Source organism: Martes martes (assembly GCF_963455335.1).
Source record: "Martes martes genome assembly, chromosome: 3".
Classification (NCBI taxonomy): Eukaryota; Metazoa; Chordata; class Mammalia; order Carnivora; family Mustelidae; genus Martes; species Martes martes.
This window is the reverse complement of record NC_137890.1, coordinates 15,786,676-15,805,699: the sequence shown is the minus strand read 5'-3', so window position 1 is coordinate 15,805,699 and position 19,024 is coordinate 15,786,676. Positions and strand designations below refer to the sequence as shown.

At 38.1% G+C, this 19,024-nt stretch overlaps 1 protein-coding gene across 1 annotated transcript in view; it reads left to right on the top strand.

The window, feature by feature from the left end:
- Nucleotides 1-19,024, top strand: part of GPC6 (glypican 6) — a 1,082,024-nt gene that overhangs the window by 729,802 nt on the left and 333,198 nt on the right. Inside the window, exon 4 of the mRNA XM_080798519.1 lies at nucleotides 8,906-9,071. Coding sequence (XP_080654645.1) covers nucleotides 8,906-9,071 — 166 coding nt within the window. The remainder of the gene's footprint in view (nucleotides 1-8,905; nucleotides 9,072-19,024) is intronic.

Here is a 19,024-nt window from a genome sequence, read left to right as displayed (position 1 = left end):
TTGTTAAATGCTCAGTACATATTGCTAACTATATGCACGTAGTTGTACAGATCTCTAGAACTTTTTCATCTTGCATGGCTGAAACTCTATATCCATTGAATAGAAATTTCTCACTTCCCTCTCCCTCACAGCCCCAGCCACCACCATTTTGCTTTCTCTGCTGAGTTTGACTACTTTAGATACCTCATGTAAGTAGAATAACACAGTATTTGTCCTTCTGTGACTGGCTTATTTCACTTAGTATAATGTTTTCAAGGTTTATCCATGTTGTTGCGTATTGTAGGATTTCCTCCTTTTTTAAGGGTGAATAATATTCCATCGTATGCACAGACCTCATTTTCTTTAGACATTCATCAGTTAATGAACATTTAGAAAGTTTCTACCTCTTGGTTATTGAGAATAATGCTGCAATGAGCAGGAGAGTACAAATATCTCTTCCAGAACCTGTTTCCAGCTTTTTTTGAAGAAATACCTGGAAGTGAGATTAATGGATAGTACCACTGAGTTTTGATAAATACTTCAGCTTTGTAACAAGTTGTAGTACATTTTGAAATCAGGAAATGGGATTGCTCCAAATTTGTTACTTTTTTCCAAAATTGTTTTGACAATTTGGTCCCTTGCAATTCCATACGAATTTGAGGATTGTCTTTTACATTTCTTCAAGGAAAACTGTTAGAATTGTGATAAGGTTTGCAGTGAATCTATAAATTACTTTGAGTAGTATCGCTATCTAAACAATATTGGGTCTTTCAGCACATGAATGCAGGATATCTTTCCATTGACTTAGGCCTTCTTTAATTTCTTTCAACAGTGCTTAATAGTTTTCAGTGTAAAATTCTATCACCTTTTTGGTTAAATTTATTCCTGAGTATTTTATTTTTTTAGATACTATTGTAAATTCTTAATTTCCTTCTTTAATTTGTTTATCGCTAGTGTTAAAAACTTATTGGATGTTTGTGTGTTGATCTTATACTCTACAACTTTGCTTAATTTATTTACTAACTCCAGTAAGGTATGTGTGTGTGTGTGTGTGTGTGTGTATGTTTTGGGATTTCCTAAATGTAGGATCAGGTTATCTGTGAATATAGTTTTAATTCTTCCTTTTCAAATTGACAACTTTTATTTCTTTAACTTGCCCAATGACTTCAGCTAGAATTTTCAGTACTATCTTGAACAGCAGTGGTGAAAACAGGCCGTCTTGTCTTGCTCCTGATCTTAGAGGGAAATATTTCAGTCTTTCACCATTGAGTATGATGTCAGCTGTGGGTTTTTCATAAATGCTCTTTATCATGTTTGGAAAGCCCCCTTCTAGTTCTAGTTTTCCATATGTATATTTTTACTTGTATATTTCTAGTTTTCCGTATGTGTATTTCCATATGTATTTATTATGAAGGCAGTTTTTTCTGCATCAACTGAGATTATCATATGAGTTTCCCCTCCCCCTTTATTTTATAAATGCAATTAATTATACTGATTGATTTTTCTTATGTAACCCCCACCCCTTGCATTCCTGGGATAAATTCTACTTGGTCACGTTGTATAATTTTTTTAATATACTGTTGATTTCAGTCTCCTAGGATTTTGTTGAGGAGTTTTTCATCTACATTTATAAAGGGGTATCTGTCTATAGTTTTCTTTTCCTACTACGTCTTTGTCTGGTTTTGGTATCGAGTAATACTGGTCTTTTACAATGAATTAGGAAATATTCCTCATCTTCCATTTTTTGGAAGAGTAAGGAAGGACTTTTGTTAATTTTTCTTTAAATGTTTGGTAGAATTCACCAGTAAAGCCATCTGATCCAGGGTTTTTCTTTGTTGGGAGGCTTTTGATTACCAATCCAATCTCTTTACTTATTATAGATCTATTCATATTTCTTAACTGCCCACAATTCAGTCTTGGTAGGTTATGTTTCTAGTAATTTATCTATTTCATTAAGGTTATCTAATTTGTTGGTGTGTGTATTATTTTCCTCGGCCACCATAACTTACTACCAGTGATTTAAAACCAGAGAAATTCATTCCCTCACAGTTCAGTAGGCCAGAAGTCTTGTTGAAGACTTGTTGAAGTCTTATTGAAGACAGAAGTATTGGCAGAATTGATTCTTTCTAGAGGGTCAAAGGGTAAAATGATCCCACACCTCTCTCCTAACTTCTGGAGAAGAAAGATCTGAAATCAGTATCCTAACTTTATACCTTAAGGAACTAAAAAAAGAAGAGCAAACTAAAACCAAAGTTTTTTCTCCATTCCACTCTAATCTTCATTATTTCCTTTCTTTTGTTAATTTTGGCTTTAGTTTGCTCTTCTTTTTTAATTCCTTCATGTATAACATTAGGTTATTGATTTGAGATATTCTCTTTTAATGTAGGCATTTATGGCTGTAAGTTTTTGTATGTTGTGTTTTCACTTTAAGTCATCTGAATATTTTCTAATTTCCCTAGTGATTTCTCTTTTAACCTGTTGATTATATAAAGGTTTGTGGTTTAATTTGTGAATTTTCTCATTTTCCTTCTGATAGCAATTTCCAGTGTCATTCTATTGTAGTCAGAGAAGAGACTTCATATGATTGCAATTTTTACAAATATCTTGAGGCTTGATGTGTCACGGTACCTTTTTACTGAAATTTAGCAGTCTCTATTAAGCAGTCTCCTGGCTGCTGTAAGGTTTTTTTGGTGGTTGTTGTTGTTTGTTTGTTTGTTTGTTTTTAATTTAAATTTCAAAGTTCTGAGAAAGCTGAATCTTCCATTTTTTGCGAGCTTAATCATTGCTTCAATGGAAGGACTGATTCTCAGCATTCTCTACTCCACCATTTCTGTGATGTCATCCATCTTCTATAATTATCTTACAGATATCTGGTACCTGGCTTTCTCTAGAAGCCTTCCCTGACAACTCCTACTTCTCAGTTCTAAACTAAATGCCCTTTCATGGGTTCCCTTTCCAGTGCAATTCTCTGAGACATAACTTTTTTCCTGAAGTGATCTGGAAATGAATGTATTCTGAGAATCCTGACACTGGTATGAGATCTCCTTATTCATCCCCCTAAATGCTGGATAAATGAAAATTGCATGACTGAACAAAGAAACAAATTGAGGTTCTCGTGAACTTCCTACAAAGCCTTTTTATAGGTTATAGGTTGTTAAAAAAAATTAAAATTACTCAACATGAAACTACTTTGAATTTAATGTAATCATTCTCAAGGACCTCAGAAGACACTTCAATTTCATGATATATTATAAGGATGAGTGGAAACATCTCATCATTTCTTACAACCGTAGGTTGGAGAATGGCATGGACTCTTGCTTTAAAACACATTTTTAATTTATTCTGGTTAAATAATTTACTTACATTAACTTGTTTGTCTTATGGGAGCAGAAGTCAAATAGGTTTATTTGATTATTTTGGTTGCATGATTTCCATAGAAACAAGCACTCATTAGGGGTGTGTGTGTGTGTGTGTGTGTGTGTATAAATGTATGTATATATGTATGTATATGTATATATATTTATTGAGTATAAATTTAGATTTGTAATTTTCACATTTCTTGTTTTCTAAAAATATTTTAAGTGACAGAGTTATTTTACATTGACTACTACTAGAAATTGCTAACATGAGCATCAATGCATAAATGTTGGTCCCGTGACAAAAAAGTCTTAACATGTATTAAAGACCTGAAATGAATTGCTATCATATGGGTAAGGGTGTGCTATTCCACAAACCACATTTAGAAAATTTAAGAATTACTTGCTATAACATCCTGATATAGGTGAGAAGCTAAGTAGAAGGTCTTAGTTCTCTCTCCCAGTACAACTTTACAAAAGGGTTCCTTTTGTATTTCCTGTCATGTTTCAGTGTATCTTGGTTTAACCTTTTAAAAAAGAAACACAAACAACAGAAAAGCACAAGGTTGCAAACTAAGAGCTCAATTATTTTTATGTTATTTTATTTATTTTTCTGTTATTTTACAAGAAAACTTAGTTACAAATTGTATGATTACAAAAACTGGTCAGTTATAATGCCAACTATAAAATGATTATTGATGTCCTTATATACAAACAGCTTCAAAAGAAGTTAACAGAAGGACTCAACCCAAGATGCAAGGAGTTGACCCATCAGTTGCACTCTTGAGCATTATCCCAGAGAAATGGAAACTTAACATTCATGCTAACATCTATGTATGAATGTTCATAGAAATTTTATTTCTAATAGCCAACTAACAGAACAACCCTGGTATCCTTCAGTGAATGAAGAGTTGAACAAATGCTGTTATATCCAAACAAAGGAATATTACTCAGCAATAAAAAGGAATGAGGGACAATTTGGATGGACCTCAAAGGCATTATGGTCAGTTTAAAAAAAAATAAAGTTTAAAAGATGACAACTATGTGATTCCATTTATATGACATTTTTGAAATTATATAATTGTAGAGATGGAAAATGGATTATTGCCAGGTGACAGGAACCAGGGGTAGTGTGGAAGTAGCACCAAGGAGTTCTTTTGTGGTGATGAAAGGTTCTTTAGGTTGATTGTGGTATCGTGACACAAATCTGTATATGGAATAAAATTGCACAGATGTGTACACACAAATGCACACACACAAACGAATGCCGGTTGAAAAAATCATGAAAACTGAATAAGGGCTGTAGACTAGTTCATGGCAACATACCCAGGTCGGTTTCCTTGTTTTGATATTGTACTATGGCTATTTTTTAAAAAGATGTATTTATTTATTTTAGAGAGAAAGAGCTTTAGAAGGGGGAGGGGCAGAGAGAGAGGGAGAGAGAGAATCTCAAGCAGACTCCACGGTGAGTGTGGAGCCCAACGCAGGTCTCCATTCCACGACTGTGAGGTCACAGACCTGAGCTGAAATCTAGAGTCAGATGCTTAATCAACTGAGCCACCCAGGTGCCCCACACCACAGCTTTCGGAAATGTCACTATCAAGTGGCATTGGTGAGGGAAGGGTACCCAGGACTCTGCTGTTTTTGCAGCGTCTTGTGTGTCTATATTGATTTCAAAATAAAAAGATACATTTTTTTAAATCGCTAGCGCACCATTATAAAACACTATAAAATATTTTAAAATAGAAACACCCCTCACACAACTGGCATTTAAAGCAACCTTCTTTTCAGAGGCTTACTTCTAAAAGTCTTCAGTTTGAAGTGATGATTTTGTTATTTTATTTTAATTCACACATGCAGTTATGTCAATTCAACAAATACGCGCCTGTGAACATGAAAGCTTAAACTTTGATCCTCCGCACTCCATTTTCTTCTTCTTCAAATGCCCTTTGTTTGACCAGGAGGGATGTCATTTCCAAAGGTACTGAAAGAGTCACATTTAACTTGAACAACATTGTTCTTTTGGGTTATTAAGGCTGTTCAATTTTCTCTGTTGGTTGCAACCTTGAGTTGGAAACTCTTCTAAAATGTCAGACTGAGAAAACTGTACTGGTTCCAATATAATTTTAAAACAAAACAAAACAAAAAAGCTTTGGAATTAATGCAATCAATAATTACCTTTGAAAACAAAAAGTAACAACTGAATGCTAAGATGTATACAACTATCTGTCTTTTCTTCTTAGAATATCAATGTGGCCCAGAAATTGAGAAACACAATAGAGAGTTCAATTCAAAAGCACTTACTGAGCACCCGAATCATAATCACAGTGCCTGCATGTTTTGCAGAGCAGCTCAGGTTATAATGATGACAGAGTCCACACTGCCTAAGAGATCCCTACTACTGACAAATGCTGCCAGTTTACACTGGCATACTGGGGGAGAAGAAGCAAAGCACCGTGTAATACCAACAGCCAGAAAACCAAAAATACACAGAGTCGATGGAGGAAATTCCTTAGCCAGCTCACCTGAAAATAGGGTTGGACTCCAGGAGAAAGGCATCAGGGTCAGAACAGAAGTCACATGGCTATGGAAAATAAAATCCTACAGACACAAATTTATAGGACGGCCACCATATCAAATAAGTAAAATGCACAAGAATCTGAAATTCCACCTAAATCCTATATGGAGAATACAGATTTATTTTCTCTATTTTCTGTGAATGACTTGGGATCCAAGGGGATGCAAGAAAGTTTTAAGATAATATTGTTCAGTGTGGATAAAATTTGGTGTTTTCACAAAATACCTCATCTGGGGGAGATGATATTGTGACACAAATGTGTGTTCAAGTTAAAAGTCACCAGACCCTTCAATTTTGTTCTCATGGGTTTGTTTGTTTGTTTGTTTCATTCTCTCATTGGAAGATAAGTTGTAAAATTAATGGATACTAAGCCATTCTCTAAATATCGTTAAGGCCAATTTTATTTTACTGTACTTTTTGATTTGGAGTACTTAATATGCTAACTTTCTGTTGTTGATCATGTCAATGCTATTTTTATTAAAGCCAGCATTAAACTACAAGGAAAAGTAAAATTCAAAAGGGTACTACTTGAATGCATAAAAAGTAAGATTAGATTAATGGATAGATAGACGGATGGGAGGATATATGAAAAAAGAATTATAGGAAAATATTAAGTGAGGTTATAGGTATAGATTATAACAGTCTTTCAGTTTTTCTCTATGTTTGAAAACGTCTATACAATTTTGGAAAGAAAATGAAAAAAAAAATCAAAAGAACAACCAGAATTTTCAGTGCCTAAGTAAATGGCTTTATTTTCTGAAACAATGTTTTAAGGGCTTTGTCAGTATACAACAGTAAGAGAATGTTACCAAAAAACCCTCAAAGGTGGGATGCCTAGGTGGCTCAGATGGTTAAGTGTCTGCCTTTGGCTCAGGTCATGATTCCACAGTCTTCGGATTGAGTCCCAGATCAGGCTCCCTGCTCCTTGGGGAGCCTGCTTCTCCCTCTGCCTCTCTCTCTTTCTCTGTATGTCTCTTAAGAATAAATAAATAGGGGTGCCTGGGTGGCTCAGTGGTTAAGCCTCTGCCTTCGGCTCAGGTCATGATCCCAGGGTTCTGGGATCGAGTCCCACATCGGGCTCTCTGCTCAGCAGGGAGCCTGCTTCCCCCTCTCTCTCTGCCTGCCTCTCTGCCTACTTGTGATCTGTCAAAGAAATAAAATAAATAAATAAGTCTTAAAAAAAAAGAATAAATAAAATCTTAAAAAAAAAACCCTCAAAGGTGAAGAAAGACAAATACCATATGATTTCACTCATAAGTGGAATCTGAAAAAACAAAACAAGGGAATAAGCAAACAAAAAGCAGAATCAGACCTCTAAATACAGAGAACAAACTGATGGTTGACAGAAGGAAGAGGGTGAGGGGCAAAGTGGGTGAAGGGGCATGGGAGAAAAAGGCTTCCAGTTGTGGAATGAATAAGCCACAGGAAGGTACAGCATAGGGAATACGGTCAGTAGTATTGTAATAAGTTTTGTATGGGGACAGATGGTAGCTACATTAAGGTAAACACAGCATAAAGTATAGAGACGCTGAATCTCTATGTTGTACACTTGAAACTAATATAAATTGCGTGTCAACTACACTCAAGTTAAAAAGTTAAAAACAAATTCACATGAGGTTTCTAAGTAAAGAATAAAACGACAGAGATTGGCTCTAGTAGTGGCAAGTACCTCCTTACACAGAACTACCTTTTATTGTCTCACCTTTACTTTGACGTTATGCTTTGTCAGTATCCACGTGTTCTTAACATGGAAATGCCACCTGTGGGCCCAGGTCTGTCTGATAAGACTGTAACTCTCCAACAGATCCAAATGATACAAGTTAGGCTTTTTCTCAGATCTGGAACACAAGATCAGCAACAGATGGTTACTTAACTAAGACACCAAAATTATGTGAACTGACCAGATAAATATGGTAATAATTTTGTGTCTAGTCATAAAAAGAGCTTTCTGTATCTTCTTCTGTCGTTGGTTCATGCTGCTTTAAATAATCTTTCCTCTGGAAAGTCAAATGAGAAGTCAAATTGAAGTCAAATTAGAATTTTCAATGAGGGATGCCTGGGTGGCTCAGTGGGTCAAGCCTCTGCCTTCAGCTCAGGTCATGATCTCAGGGTCCTGGGATTGAGTCCTGCTTCGGCTGTCTGCTCAGCAGGGAGCCTGCTTCCTCCTCTCTCTCTCTCTCTGCCTGCCTGTCTGTGTACTTGTAATCTCTGTCTGTCAAATAAATAAATAAATAAAATCTTTAAAAAAAAAAAAGAAATTTCAATGAGTCCAAAAAATATTTTATTGGCCTAGAATCGATTAACTTAGAAGTCCCTCAGCTTTTCTTATTCAAGGCAAATGCCACTTCATTGCTGGCTAAAGCTCCTGTGAAGTACTGCGAGGATTTCTTCCTACATTCAACCCTGGGTCCATTTTCCACAAAGTTCCCAGAACCGCAAAGCTTCAAATGCCTGAAGACATTGCCTGGGCCGTTCCTAGTGCTTCTAAGCAGGCCTGGGTCTTAGAAATGCCAGACGAGTTGATATTGATCCTTTTTAAAAAGTTAGTTACAAAGGAAGTAGATCTGCCAGCCTCCTTTAGAAACAGGGTCAAATAACCAGTTGGAAAATTTTCGAAAGGTGTCACATTAAACTTTAATCATACCTACATTTTTATGGAGCTTTTAACTTTGCAAATTGCTTTCACGTGCATTATCTCATTTCACGTTCTGTTGCAATGAAACAGCGGCCAGGTTTCAGGGCTGTATTGCAATGACACAGATATCAAAAGGTGGACGGGGACACCTCACGAAAACTGATCATTACCACGTCGACCTGCCTGGCTTCGAGATCGAGTATGACAAAGGGTTAAGATCCTAGTAGCTGCTGGCATTTCTCAGAGCCATTTCTCCTTTTTTTGCCTTTTTAAGGAGAAAATGAGTTCCATCTTCTCTTTGTTTCCCTCCATCCCTTCTTATTTCTGATTTTCTTTTTCTTCTCAATCATTCGGCAGGTCAGCCCGACCCCGGGGTGCATCCGAGCCCTCATGAAGATGCTCTACTGCCCGTACTGCCGAGGTCTTCCCACCGTGAGACCTTGCAAGAACTACTGCCTCAACGTCATGAAGGGCTGCCTGGCCAACCAGGCTGATCTGGACACCGAATGGAACCTGTTCATAGGTAGGGGGCGTTCCCGCGGAGCTGTGACGTCATGACGCCGACGTAGATCTCCGACGGGGTGGTGGGCCTGATGCGCGGCTCCGACGTTGCGATGACGTAGAGAGACCAAGTGAATTCAATGCAGAACCAGGAAGTAGCTTTAAGCCGATTTTTAACATGATTTTGCCTTTGTTCTTCGTTTTCTAAATCCAAAAAATTAGACGCAGAAGAAGAAATCATAGTATATTGTGAAGGAGGGTCCTGTATTGAATTCGCTGATCTCTCTGGCAAAGGGAAAGGTATCTTCGTTGAATTTCTGGGAGCTTTCCTGTGGAAAGGGACAAGTTAGGGGAAGGAACAAAAAATCTCATTAAAAACAAATCCACAGCACTGGTTCTTATTTGCATTACCGCATCGTAGTCACAGATATTAGTAAACAACTCCTTCCTTAAACGTCCATGATGAAACGAGCTCAATATTTTTGCTAAAATATGCAAATTTCCTTCCTCACTCTGTGGAGAAGAATGCTTGCAGCGCACCGGCTCCGCAGAGCCTTGCGGTCTTCGGAAGGTAGCGGGAGAGAGGCTGGGGAAGATGCAGGCAAGGTCCGGGGTTGCAGAAATCGCCCAGGGAGTCGCGCTGTCAAAAGATATTTCCCAAATTGCTCTCCAAGGATAAAAGGACACATTTTACAGGCAGGCTTCTCCCCGGAAAACACAGAGGCCTTGAGAGAGTAAATGTGTTTTCTCCCCCCTCTGTCAAATGGCCTTCAAAAATAAAAGTATTTCAATGGCACTGACTTGCAATTGCGCGGTGACAGGCGGAGTGGCGCTCTTGGCGACATCTGTCGGCGGCATCATTTCTGCAAACCTCGAAACCAGAAGGCACGCCTCAGGCCTTCTGACATCTAAGATTCGGGTAGGAGGGGGGAAAAGATCTAAGACGTGTTGGAATGGAGTGAAACCTAAGCCCCCTGTACGAAGATGTGCTTAGGTTACAAGCCTTCGGCTTTGGATGTGTCACCCACCGGCTAACGTGCTGTTATGCTTAGGAACGCCAAAGAAAATGGTTTTGAAGTTTTAAAAAAAGATCTGAGAGTGGGTAGATTCAAATGGAACTCATCTTAACAAAACCCCAGAAATCATTTCAGGGAGAATAAATTGAAATGCTGTTCTCTACTCCCTGTAGTGGGAGTATAAAATCTGTTTGCATGATCTTGGGTTACTTTATTTGAGAAATGAGGAAGTGTTTTAAAAAGTTAATCATTAAGGTACCCTTCTAACTCAAACATGATATGATTCTTTGCTAAAATTTTAGATGGGAGTATGAATTAAAATATAAGAATAACTTGATCTTCTAGAATATATATTTAGATTAATTTTGGCAAAGACGTTCCAACCAAATAATGCTAATCAAAAAGTACTCTCATCAAGAAATCTAAAAATATTTGCATATTTTAAAAACAGATTAAACCTTGTAGCATCCCACTTTGAGTCACGCAGATTATTCATACTTTTTGGATGAAACTACCTGAACTTATAGCACAGTTAAATTGTCTTTGCTTAGCCTGTACCTTATTGATGAAAGTGGTTGTGTGGATTTTGTTACTTGGAGCAGGACATGATTAAGGATGAGATTATAGGCTTTTAATTTATAAGAGCGACAGTGACTTCTTTTTGGCTTTTTCTCCTCAGTGCTGGTTGGCTATTTTAACATAAAACAAATCTTTATACTTTCATTCAACTGGGTTTCCTGGTTGCCAGTTAGATGTGGAATTGAATGTCTGGAAAGCCATTTGATTTAAAAACTAAAATTTGAACCCACCGTGCATTGGTTGTACTTTAATGAAAAGGGAACCTGGTGGTTAGCCCTCCATTAATATATCTCATACCCTACCTCACGGTTTTTTATTAGTCTTAGATATCAGTGAGAAAAATCCTTCTTCTTCTTTCTTTCTTCTGGTTCTGCTATGGCACTGAGAATTGGTCACCAACACAGACTTTTGGAACAAAATATGTTCTTGCCAATACTTGTCCCGACGTGAAGTGTTCGTTCACAAGTTGATTATATAAATCAGTCAAATGTGCCAACTCTGTTTTCCACACATATGCATCTAAGATGACAGTGTTTCAGGAGGTTCATGAATGCAGCAGAGAAGACCAGGGAGCAAGTCAGTAACCCAACAGTAATTATATCGAAAGCCCATTCTCTGGTTGGCATCTGTATGTATCTTTCTCTGTTGGCATCTTGGGCTTCTACCATCTTTTCATCAATCCCCTTCCCTCCTGTTGCTGTGAGTCGTATGCACCATTTCTGTCCCCTACATTCATGCCCCAGCTTATACATTTTTATAGTGTTCTATTTTTAAATTATGTGCTCATTGAAAAAGTTAACAGCACCACGCAATGAACAGTCAATAAAAGCAAGAACTGAACCGGTGGCACATTTTCATAATCTTTATCATGACACAAATTAATTGCAAATGAGTTGTAATTGTTTTGAATTCAGTTGTTGTTGGATTTGTCAAAAGAAAGGCAATTCACAGACAAAGTGAAATGTCTTAAGTGTTCAGCTAAAAACCCTAATGGCATTCCGTTCACTTCTGAAGTTCTGTAGTTTGTCCATTTTCATTTCTTTGTAGTCCTAGAAAGCAATCAGGAGTCTTCTGGGGAGGCATTTCCATAGTTCTCCTTGAGGACGTTTAATTCTGTGCCCCTGCCCAGAGTGGGTTTTCCAAAGATTTTTGATCAACTAACTACTGTAGGAAAAAGAGCTTTAGATAAAGGGCTTTTGGGGTTTTTTTTGAAAAGTTGCTGACAACTTTGAAGAAGAGGCTTCTAGACCCATTTTAGAGAACATGAAATTCAGCTCACTCAATTCATCTCTGCCAGAACTGTTGGCTGCTTTCTGGAAGCAGGTGGGATTCCCCAGGACGGAGCCCAGCCCAGCCACAACTTGGGACACCTAAGTGGATGGGCGTGCTAGGCCACTCCCCTGAGCTGGGCAGGACCCCAGGGACCCAAGTGTGGGGTGCGGTCTGCTCTCACTACCAGGCACGATGCAGGAAGAGAACAATGTAATTTGAGGCATTGACAGGCACAGCTTGGACGCTACCCCAGGTGTTGCTGTCAATTCATACTCAGCGGATTCCAGCCTAGCCTTTGAATGTTGCCTGAATGCAAAAGCATTTTCCCAGAAAATGTTTCTGTAAATTAAAATTTCCTAAAAGGAAACCGTTTGTGGGCAGAACTTGTTTTCGGTCCTATCCTGTGGTTATTTTGAGTGTTTGGCATTGATACCAACACTCCACAGATAAGAGCTGTTCTGTTTGACAAGGGGCCAGGGGGCAGATTACACCCAGCTCAGAAGCGCAAAAGTTAAGGCCAAAATTCCATTTACGTAGTGGCAATAAGTCTTGCATCTACTTTAAAATCTAGGAGGTGTGGGGCAGCCCCTTCCAAACATCTGGTAACTTCTAAGACTTTATAGACTGTGAGAACCGGAGAGAGGAAGAAAAGGATGTGGGGAGGGAGATGCTGATGGGACCAGAGGCAGGCATTCTGTTTGTTCTGTAACATTTTTTTGTTTCTTATCACTAAAGTATTGGAGGATGCTTACTAATGCAAATATAAGACTAGCATCGCTATCGTTCCATAAAAGTGAGACCTGAATATGTTTGTGTCTGGACTTCACAGCCTAATGTTTCAGGCTATCCCAAGACGCTAATGATCCTAACCTACTAATTCAATTCACTAGGGTTAAAAAAAAAAATTTCCCCTAGGGTAAAAAATGTATGTGTCTAGCTTCTTACTCAATTGAGTACATTTTTTTTTTACCCTAGGGGGAACTTAATGAAGGACAATGAGTTACAGTCAACTGTGATAAAGTGTTAGGAAAATAGAAGCACAGATGCTAAGTATCCACGGAGCTGGGGGACTTAATCTAGACGAGAGTGTCAGGGAAGCCCTACCTTGGGAGATCTAGAACAGAAATAAGATTGTATTGAATTAACATTGTCAGACATAATTGCTGTCGGGCAGCCATGACATATAGTATTGCTGGAATGCCTTGGAGGTCCCAAAGAGTCCCATGTTCCCTGTGACAATTTTCAGTGGATCCAGTGTGACCTGTCAGTGATTTGTAAATACTTACTTGATTTGGTTTTTTTTTTTTGAACGTTTTATGAACAAGTCTCACCAGTACCACTGTCGCTGACTTGAATTGAGAAGATTTAGAGAATTTGTGTCCATTTTCCTCAAGAAAAGGTTCTGTTCCCTGATCTATAGCTGTCCTTCAATAGAAAAAGAAGGAGAAGTAGAAAAGCACGGAAGGAAGGAGGGGAGGGGAAGGGAAGAGAGGAAAGGGAAAGCCAGCAAAGCAGCTTGTATCCTTAGTTTAGGCCTTAAGCACTCATAGTCCAGACAAGTCAGTGGTATCAAACTTTCTGGGCTTCCTCCTTTCAAACGAGCCAGTTGTTAAGTCTAAGACAGCCCAAAGACAGAAAACTGGCCTGAGAGCCCCAGACATGAAGTCTTGGGTGGGCACCACACCTGTGCCTGGCCAAGAGCCCCTGCTCTGGGTCTCCTTCATTCATCTCCTGAGATTCAGGAAGACAACACGTGTTTACTGAGTGCCTGGCGTGGGCCTTGTTCTGGTTTCAGCAGGAGGCTAGAGCGGACGAGGGCCTGCCTGCTGAGAAGAGAGCTCCCCGTACGATCTCTGGTGCGATCAGTGACACGCTAGACAGAGAAATGGAAGGGAATGTCGTACAAGGCTGCTTCATTTCACTTTGTAGGTCTCCTCTTTTAATGGAGGTATGACTAATTCTGTAATTTAAAAAACACATATCCCTGTTGTTAATGGACTCGTGAGTGCAGGGATGACAGAAACAAATCAGATAATGGACCTGGTTCCTTCATTGTGACAGCTGCTATCAAGTTGTAAATGAGAGCCAGACGCCAGGAAGCTGTGGTAGGTCAGTCAAATGACCAGTCCCGTGTGAAAAATGGCCATTTCTGGGCACATACTACTTTCTTAGGACCTGAAAGAGCTATTTGTCCTCAAGGTATTTAATATATTCACAATTTTGTGTTTGCATGTGTTGCTAGATAAACATTTAGTGTTCCTGGTAAATAAACTTGAGTTCTCTTTTTATAAACTACCCAGTCCTGTGTGATGTTGCGTTTCAGCAGGATATAAAATAAACACAAAGAACTATTTCAAACATTTGTATAAGATGCTCCTCTTTCAAAGACTCTCTGTAGCATGAAATTCTATAATATAAATCTGGTAAGTTTTTTTCCTGACAAAGAATTCCATAGTAAATATGATGTGACTCTAGCTGATAGATCCCGAAATGCCATGTTTTAAAAACCTCTAGACCCAAAACATAGAAAATCATTTCCTTTCAGCTGAAGAAAAAGAAAAATTTAAGAATTATATTTAGCAGCAAGCTTCAAGGCTTCTTGGTCTCCACCTTATATCAGACAAGAGCCTTTTCATTAATATAGTCTAGAAACACAACTCTTAAATTGAGAAACAAAAGCCAAAGCAATTATTTTAGAATCTGATCTCATCGTTAGCTACAGAACTTGCTTTTGCCCTTGTGCATTCCTAAAAGCACCAAAAGAGATTAAAAAAAAAAAAAAGTTATTTTCTATCAGTTGAAATCTAAGCCCACCCCACTCCCTGTCTTCCTTTTATACTCATTGATTCAGTATTTCTCTTTTCTCATGGACATTTATAATATGCTGTATTCTCTCTGTAATGCTAGCAGAATGCACAAGCAGTACTAACTACTCAGTGAGCGGGGAAAGAAAGTAAAGAAAGCAAGAAAGAAAACAGTTGGCTGGTACCCAGCAGCCTTTCAAGAGCTACATTTGCTATCAATTTCCTAAGTTTAGAGAATGGGTTACTTCTGAACTCTGCATATGTGAAAGTATTTTTATGTGGTGCCGTCGGGTTAATGCCTGAAGGATGGTATAATGTCAGAGGCTGTTCAGCAAACACAGAAACAGGCGTTTCCTCACCTCTGAACACTTACTAATGTTCATCTTGAGGCAACAACTGAAGGGATTCGTGGAACTGAGATTTCTGGTCTGCATCAGGCAGATTTTCCCACGGATCAAAGAAGGCAAAGCACATCAATTTTAAAAGTATTTGGTGTAATAGACAAGTAGTCATTCAAAGGTGCATGTGAATTTCCTTTGCCCCCAGTGCCAAGTCTTATATGAACATCTATTCCGGTTCCCACATATTCAACTCCTATTCAATTTATAATTACTGATTACTGCCAGTATGAAATTCTGAGCTAGACTTTCAAGTTGGAATCCATGGTGCTATCAATGATCACACCAACCAACAGCCTGTAACAAGGCATACGTATTTTTGCAAGTAAAACATTCCTTAGGATGCAAGATATTCCATTTATAATAGGAACTTCACTGAAATTCCTCTTATGCCTTATTAAGCACACCAGTTTCTATGAGAACCAGCAACAGAAGGGTTTAGTTTACCAGGAGAAAGCAGACCATATCACAAATGATGAGAATTGCCTTTGTGCCGAGGGTTTTTGCTTCTAATTTCCACTTCAGTGTCAGTGTTTTCTATAGGTAAATGGTTTAATTTGATAATTATATCCAAAGAACCTTGTTTTGAATGATGGACATCTGATTTTAATAAATTGTGATTGTTTTCACTATTATGTCTCAACTTTAAGCGAAAACACAGGATGTCTGGCTTTTGGCATGCCCAGAAAAAAATATTTGATGATTCCTTAGAATGGAATTACATGAATTCCAAAAGTCCCAGAAACCCAAGTAAAATTCACACACTATGAACATTAGTTTGATGACTTTCTTAGCAGTTTCAATTCCAGGAAATAAGGGTAGCATGAGGTAGAAGAAATTGTTGTGTTGTAGAAACCAAAAAATGAAAAATATAAATAGAGCTAGATAAACGGCTTGTTAAAGAAAGCACTCAACTATGTGGCTATTCACAAATGGCAAACTTATAACAAGTCCCAGAGCTACCATAACCAAAAAGTCTTTCATGCGGTGACTGATTTAATAGAATAAAGGAAAGAGGTAACTTCTGAGGAGTTTAGATCACTGTAAAAGTCCTGATTAACAGCTAACGTGAAAATCTTCATTTTAACCCAAGTAATAAATCCTGTGTGATGTTGCAGTGCTCAATTAAATGTCCTAATAATACTAATATTGGGCGCCTGGGTGGCTCACATGGTTAAGCATCTGCCTTCGGCTCAGATCGTGATCCCAAGGTCTTGGGTTGGAAGCCCTGCATCAGGCTCCTTGCTAAGCAGGGAATGGTCTCCTTCTCTCTCTTTTCCTTTGCACCTCCCCCCCCCCCCCAACTCGTACGTTCTCTTTCTCTCTCACTGTCTCCCAAATAAAAAATAAAAATATTTAAAATAAAAAAATACTAGTGTTGGGGCACCCGGGTGGCTCAGTGGTTAAAGCCTCTGCCTTCCGCTCAGGTCACGATCCCAGGGTCCTCGGATCGAGTCCCGCATCAGGCTCTCTGCTCAGCAGGGAGCCTGCCTCCTCCTCCTCCTCCTCCTCCTCCTCTCTCTCTCTCTGCCTGCCTCTCTGCCTACTTGTGATCTGTCTGTCAAATAAACAAATAAAAATCTTTATAAAAAATAAATGCATATATTAGTGGAAATCTGACAATTAAATGGGCAAAATTTAAATTTAGAAAAAAAAAATACTAGTGTTAATAAGGTAGATTTCTTTTCCTGTAAATGTAACATTTACCTTTATGTATATATGTATAATTAAGTATCCGTGTGTATCTATCCACAGATAGATGGCTCTTCCAAGTGCTCTAAAAGCTCCTTGAATTCATGATTGTCTCAGGAGTAGAACTGCTGCTGATCACGTCTGTACGTTTGAGTCATTGTTGAAATTAGTTTTAATTTTCCTCGGGCTTGTTTCTACAACAATTATAGAGACTTCTAGAATCTTATTATCTTCATCTTTCTGTCTTTGTGGCTTGTTTATCATCAACAACCCTCCAAGGAACCAGCAGTGGAAGCCAGGTTAGAAGAGACGGACCCGTGAATTATTCTGATGGTTAAAGGCATGTTTTCATTGGTTACTCTGGAGGGGAAGTAGATATAAATGTCCTTGGGAGTAATTTAAACTTTGAGAACCTTCATGATATATGAAAACTTTGAGCTTATAATTCATTTAAAAATATCATGCCTACAGATACTTGGTAAGGTAGCCAGGAGAGAATTTAAATTAAAATAGAGCATGAAATATTCCTTGTCCTTCAAATAACAGCTTATATATAAATCCCACATAAAAAAAGATATGTCCTCAATTTTTTTTTCTTTGCATGGATTTAAATAATTTGCTACGCTAAGAATGTTCTTTATTATAACCTCTGAAGAAGTGAAAATTGCAAAAAGAAAAGAAAACAAGTCACTGAATATATGACATCACACCAAGAAGGGATGCATGTCTATGCATCACATTTTTATTCTCCAGGGTTCAGGATCTTCTAGAAAGATAACACTGATAATTAAGTGTCAAAACAGTCAGTCAATATCATCTACTAAAATCTCAATGCTTAGGAAATGAACCAAAATAATGAGAGGTCTAAGAATACTGTCCAATGGCCATAAATAAGTTAGTGGATGTGAGACCTTGGGTTGTAACAATTATCGCCAGAGCTGATGTGGTTTTCAGATTGACTCAATCAGAAACTGACTCTGCCCTATCTCAACCGGGCATCTATCTCTCTTGTAGTTTCCCACGAGCTTGAAGGCTTTCCTCCCAGGGAAGCAGGACCATGGTTCCATAAGAGAATTCACTGGCTTCAGTAGGAAGAGTACTCTCAAAATCCATAACCATCAACTGCCAGCAGAGACTGTTTGGAGCCCTTGATATTATCACTTGTGCACGTGTCTCCATGGTTTTCCAAATTCAATGTCCTTGATTGTTAGATTAGGTCCTTATTTTTAAAATAGTTTAGTGTTCCAAACTCCTCAGTGTTGTGTTGACATAGTAATAGAGACATATTCTATAGTCTACAGTCTTTGGGTAATACCCAATCAGATGGGAGAACTGAAATTGTCAAAAGTCCTAAGAATGTTAGGAATAATTCTACAAATACCAATACTCAGTGCATTTTAAGGGTACGGATCACTCACAGAAGCTGACTTCTAGAAGGTCATTCCATAAAGTGAAATACATATGTCCCTTCATTAATCAGCCTTATAGTATTTTTAATTGAATTACTATGTCCACTGAATAAAGTATTTAGCAACTTCTTGGAGACCCAATTTAATATGTGTCTAATACTGCCTTTAGTGATTGAAGATTCAGATATGTGTTTCCTGAGGTTGTCCATCAGAGAATGTTTGAATGTGTCTAGCTACTCACTTACAATCATAGTATCCAAATTCTAAAACCATGAGAGAGTTGTAAGAAACTTTATTCTCTGTGGTTCTGGGTTCCATCTGGAGAACATTGCCTCTGCAGCAATAATGGCTAACAGTGATTGGACGCTTGCTTTACGCCAGGCAGTATTGTAATCACTTTATACTTTTACTCCTTAAAACAATCCTATGAAATAGGATTATTTTGATTCCCATTGTATACATGGGAAAACTGAGACCAGATAAGCTAAGTGACGTGTCCAAGTTTGTATAATTTGTAAATTGCAATGCTAGGATTCGGCTTTAGAGCACAGATTCTTAACCATGCATAAATTAATTCCCACTAAGTGTTTAGGAATTAACCCTTAGTCTCTGGCTACATGGGTTGATGGGGTTATGTTGGGAGAAATAGAGTACTGCAGCATTACCTAATAGAATCTTCTGTAATGGTGGGAATGTTCTGTGTCTATATTGTCCAAGATAGTAGCCACTAACCACATGTGGCTATTGAGCACTTGAAATATCTCTAGTGAGTTTTAAAAAACTGAATTTTTACTTTATTTAATTT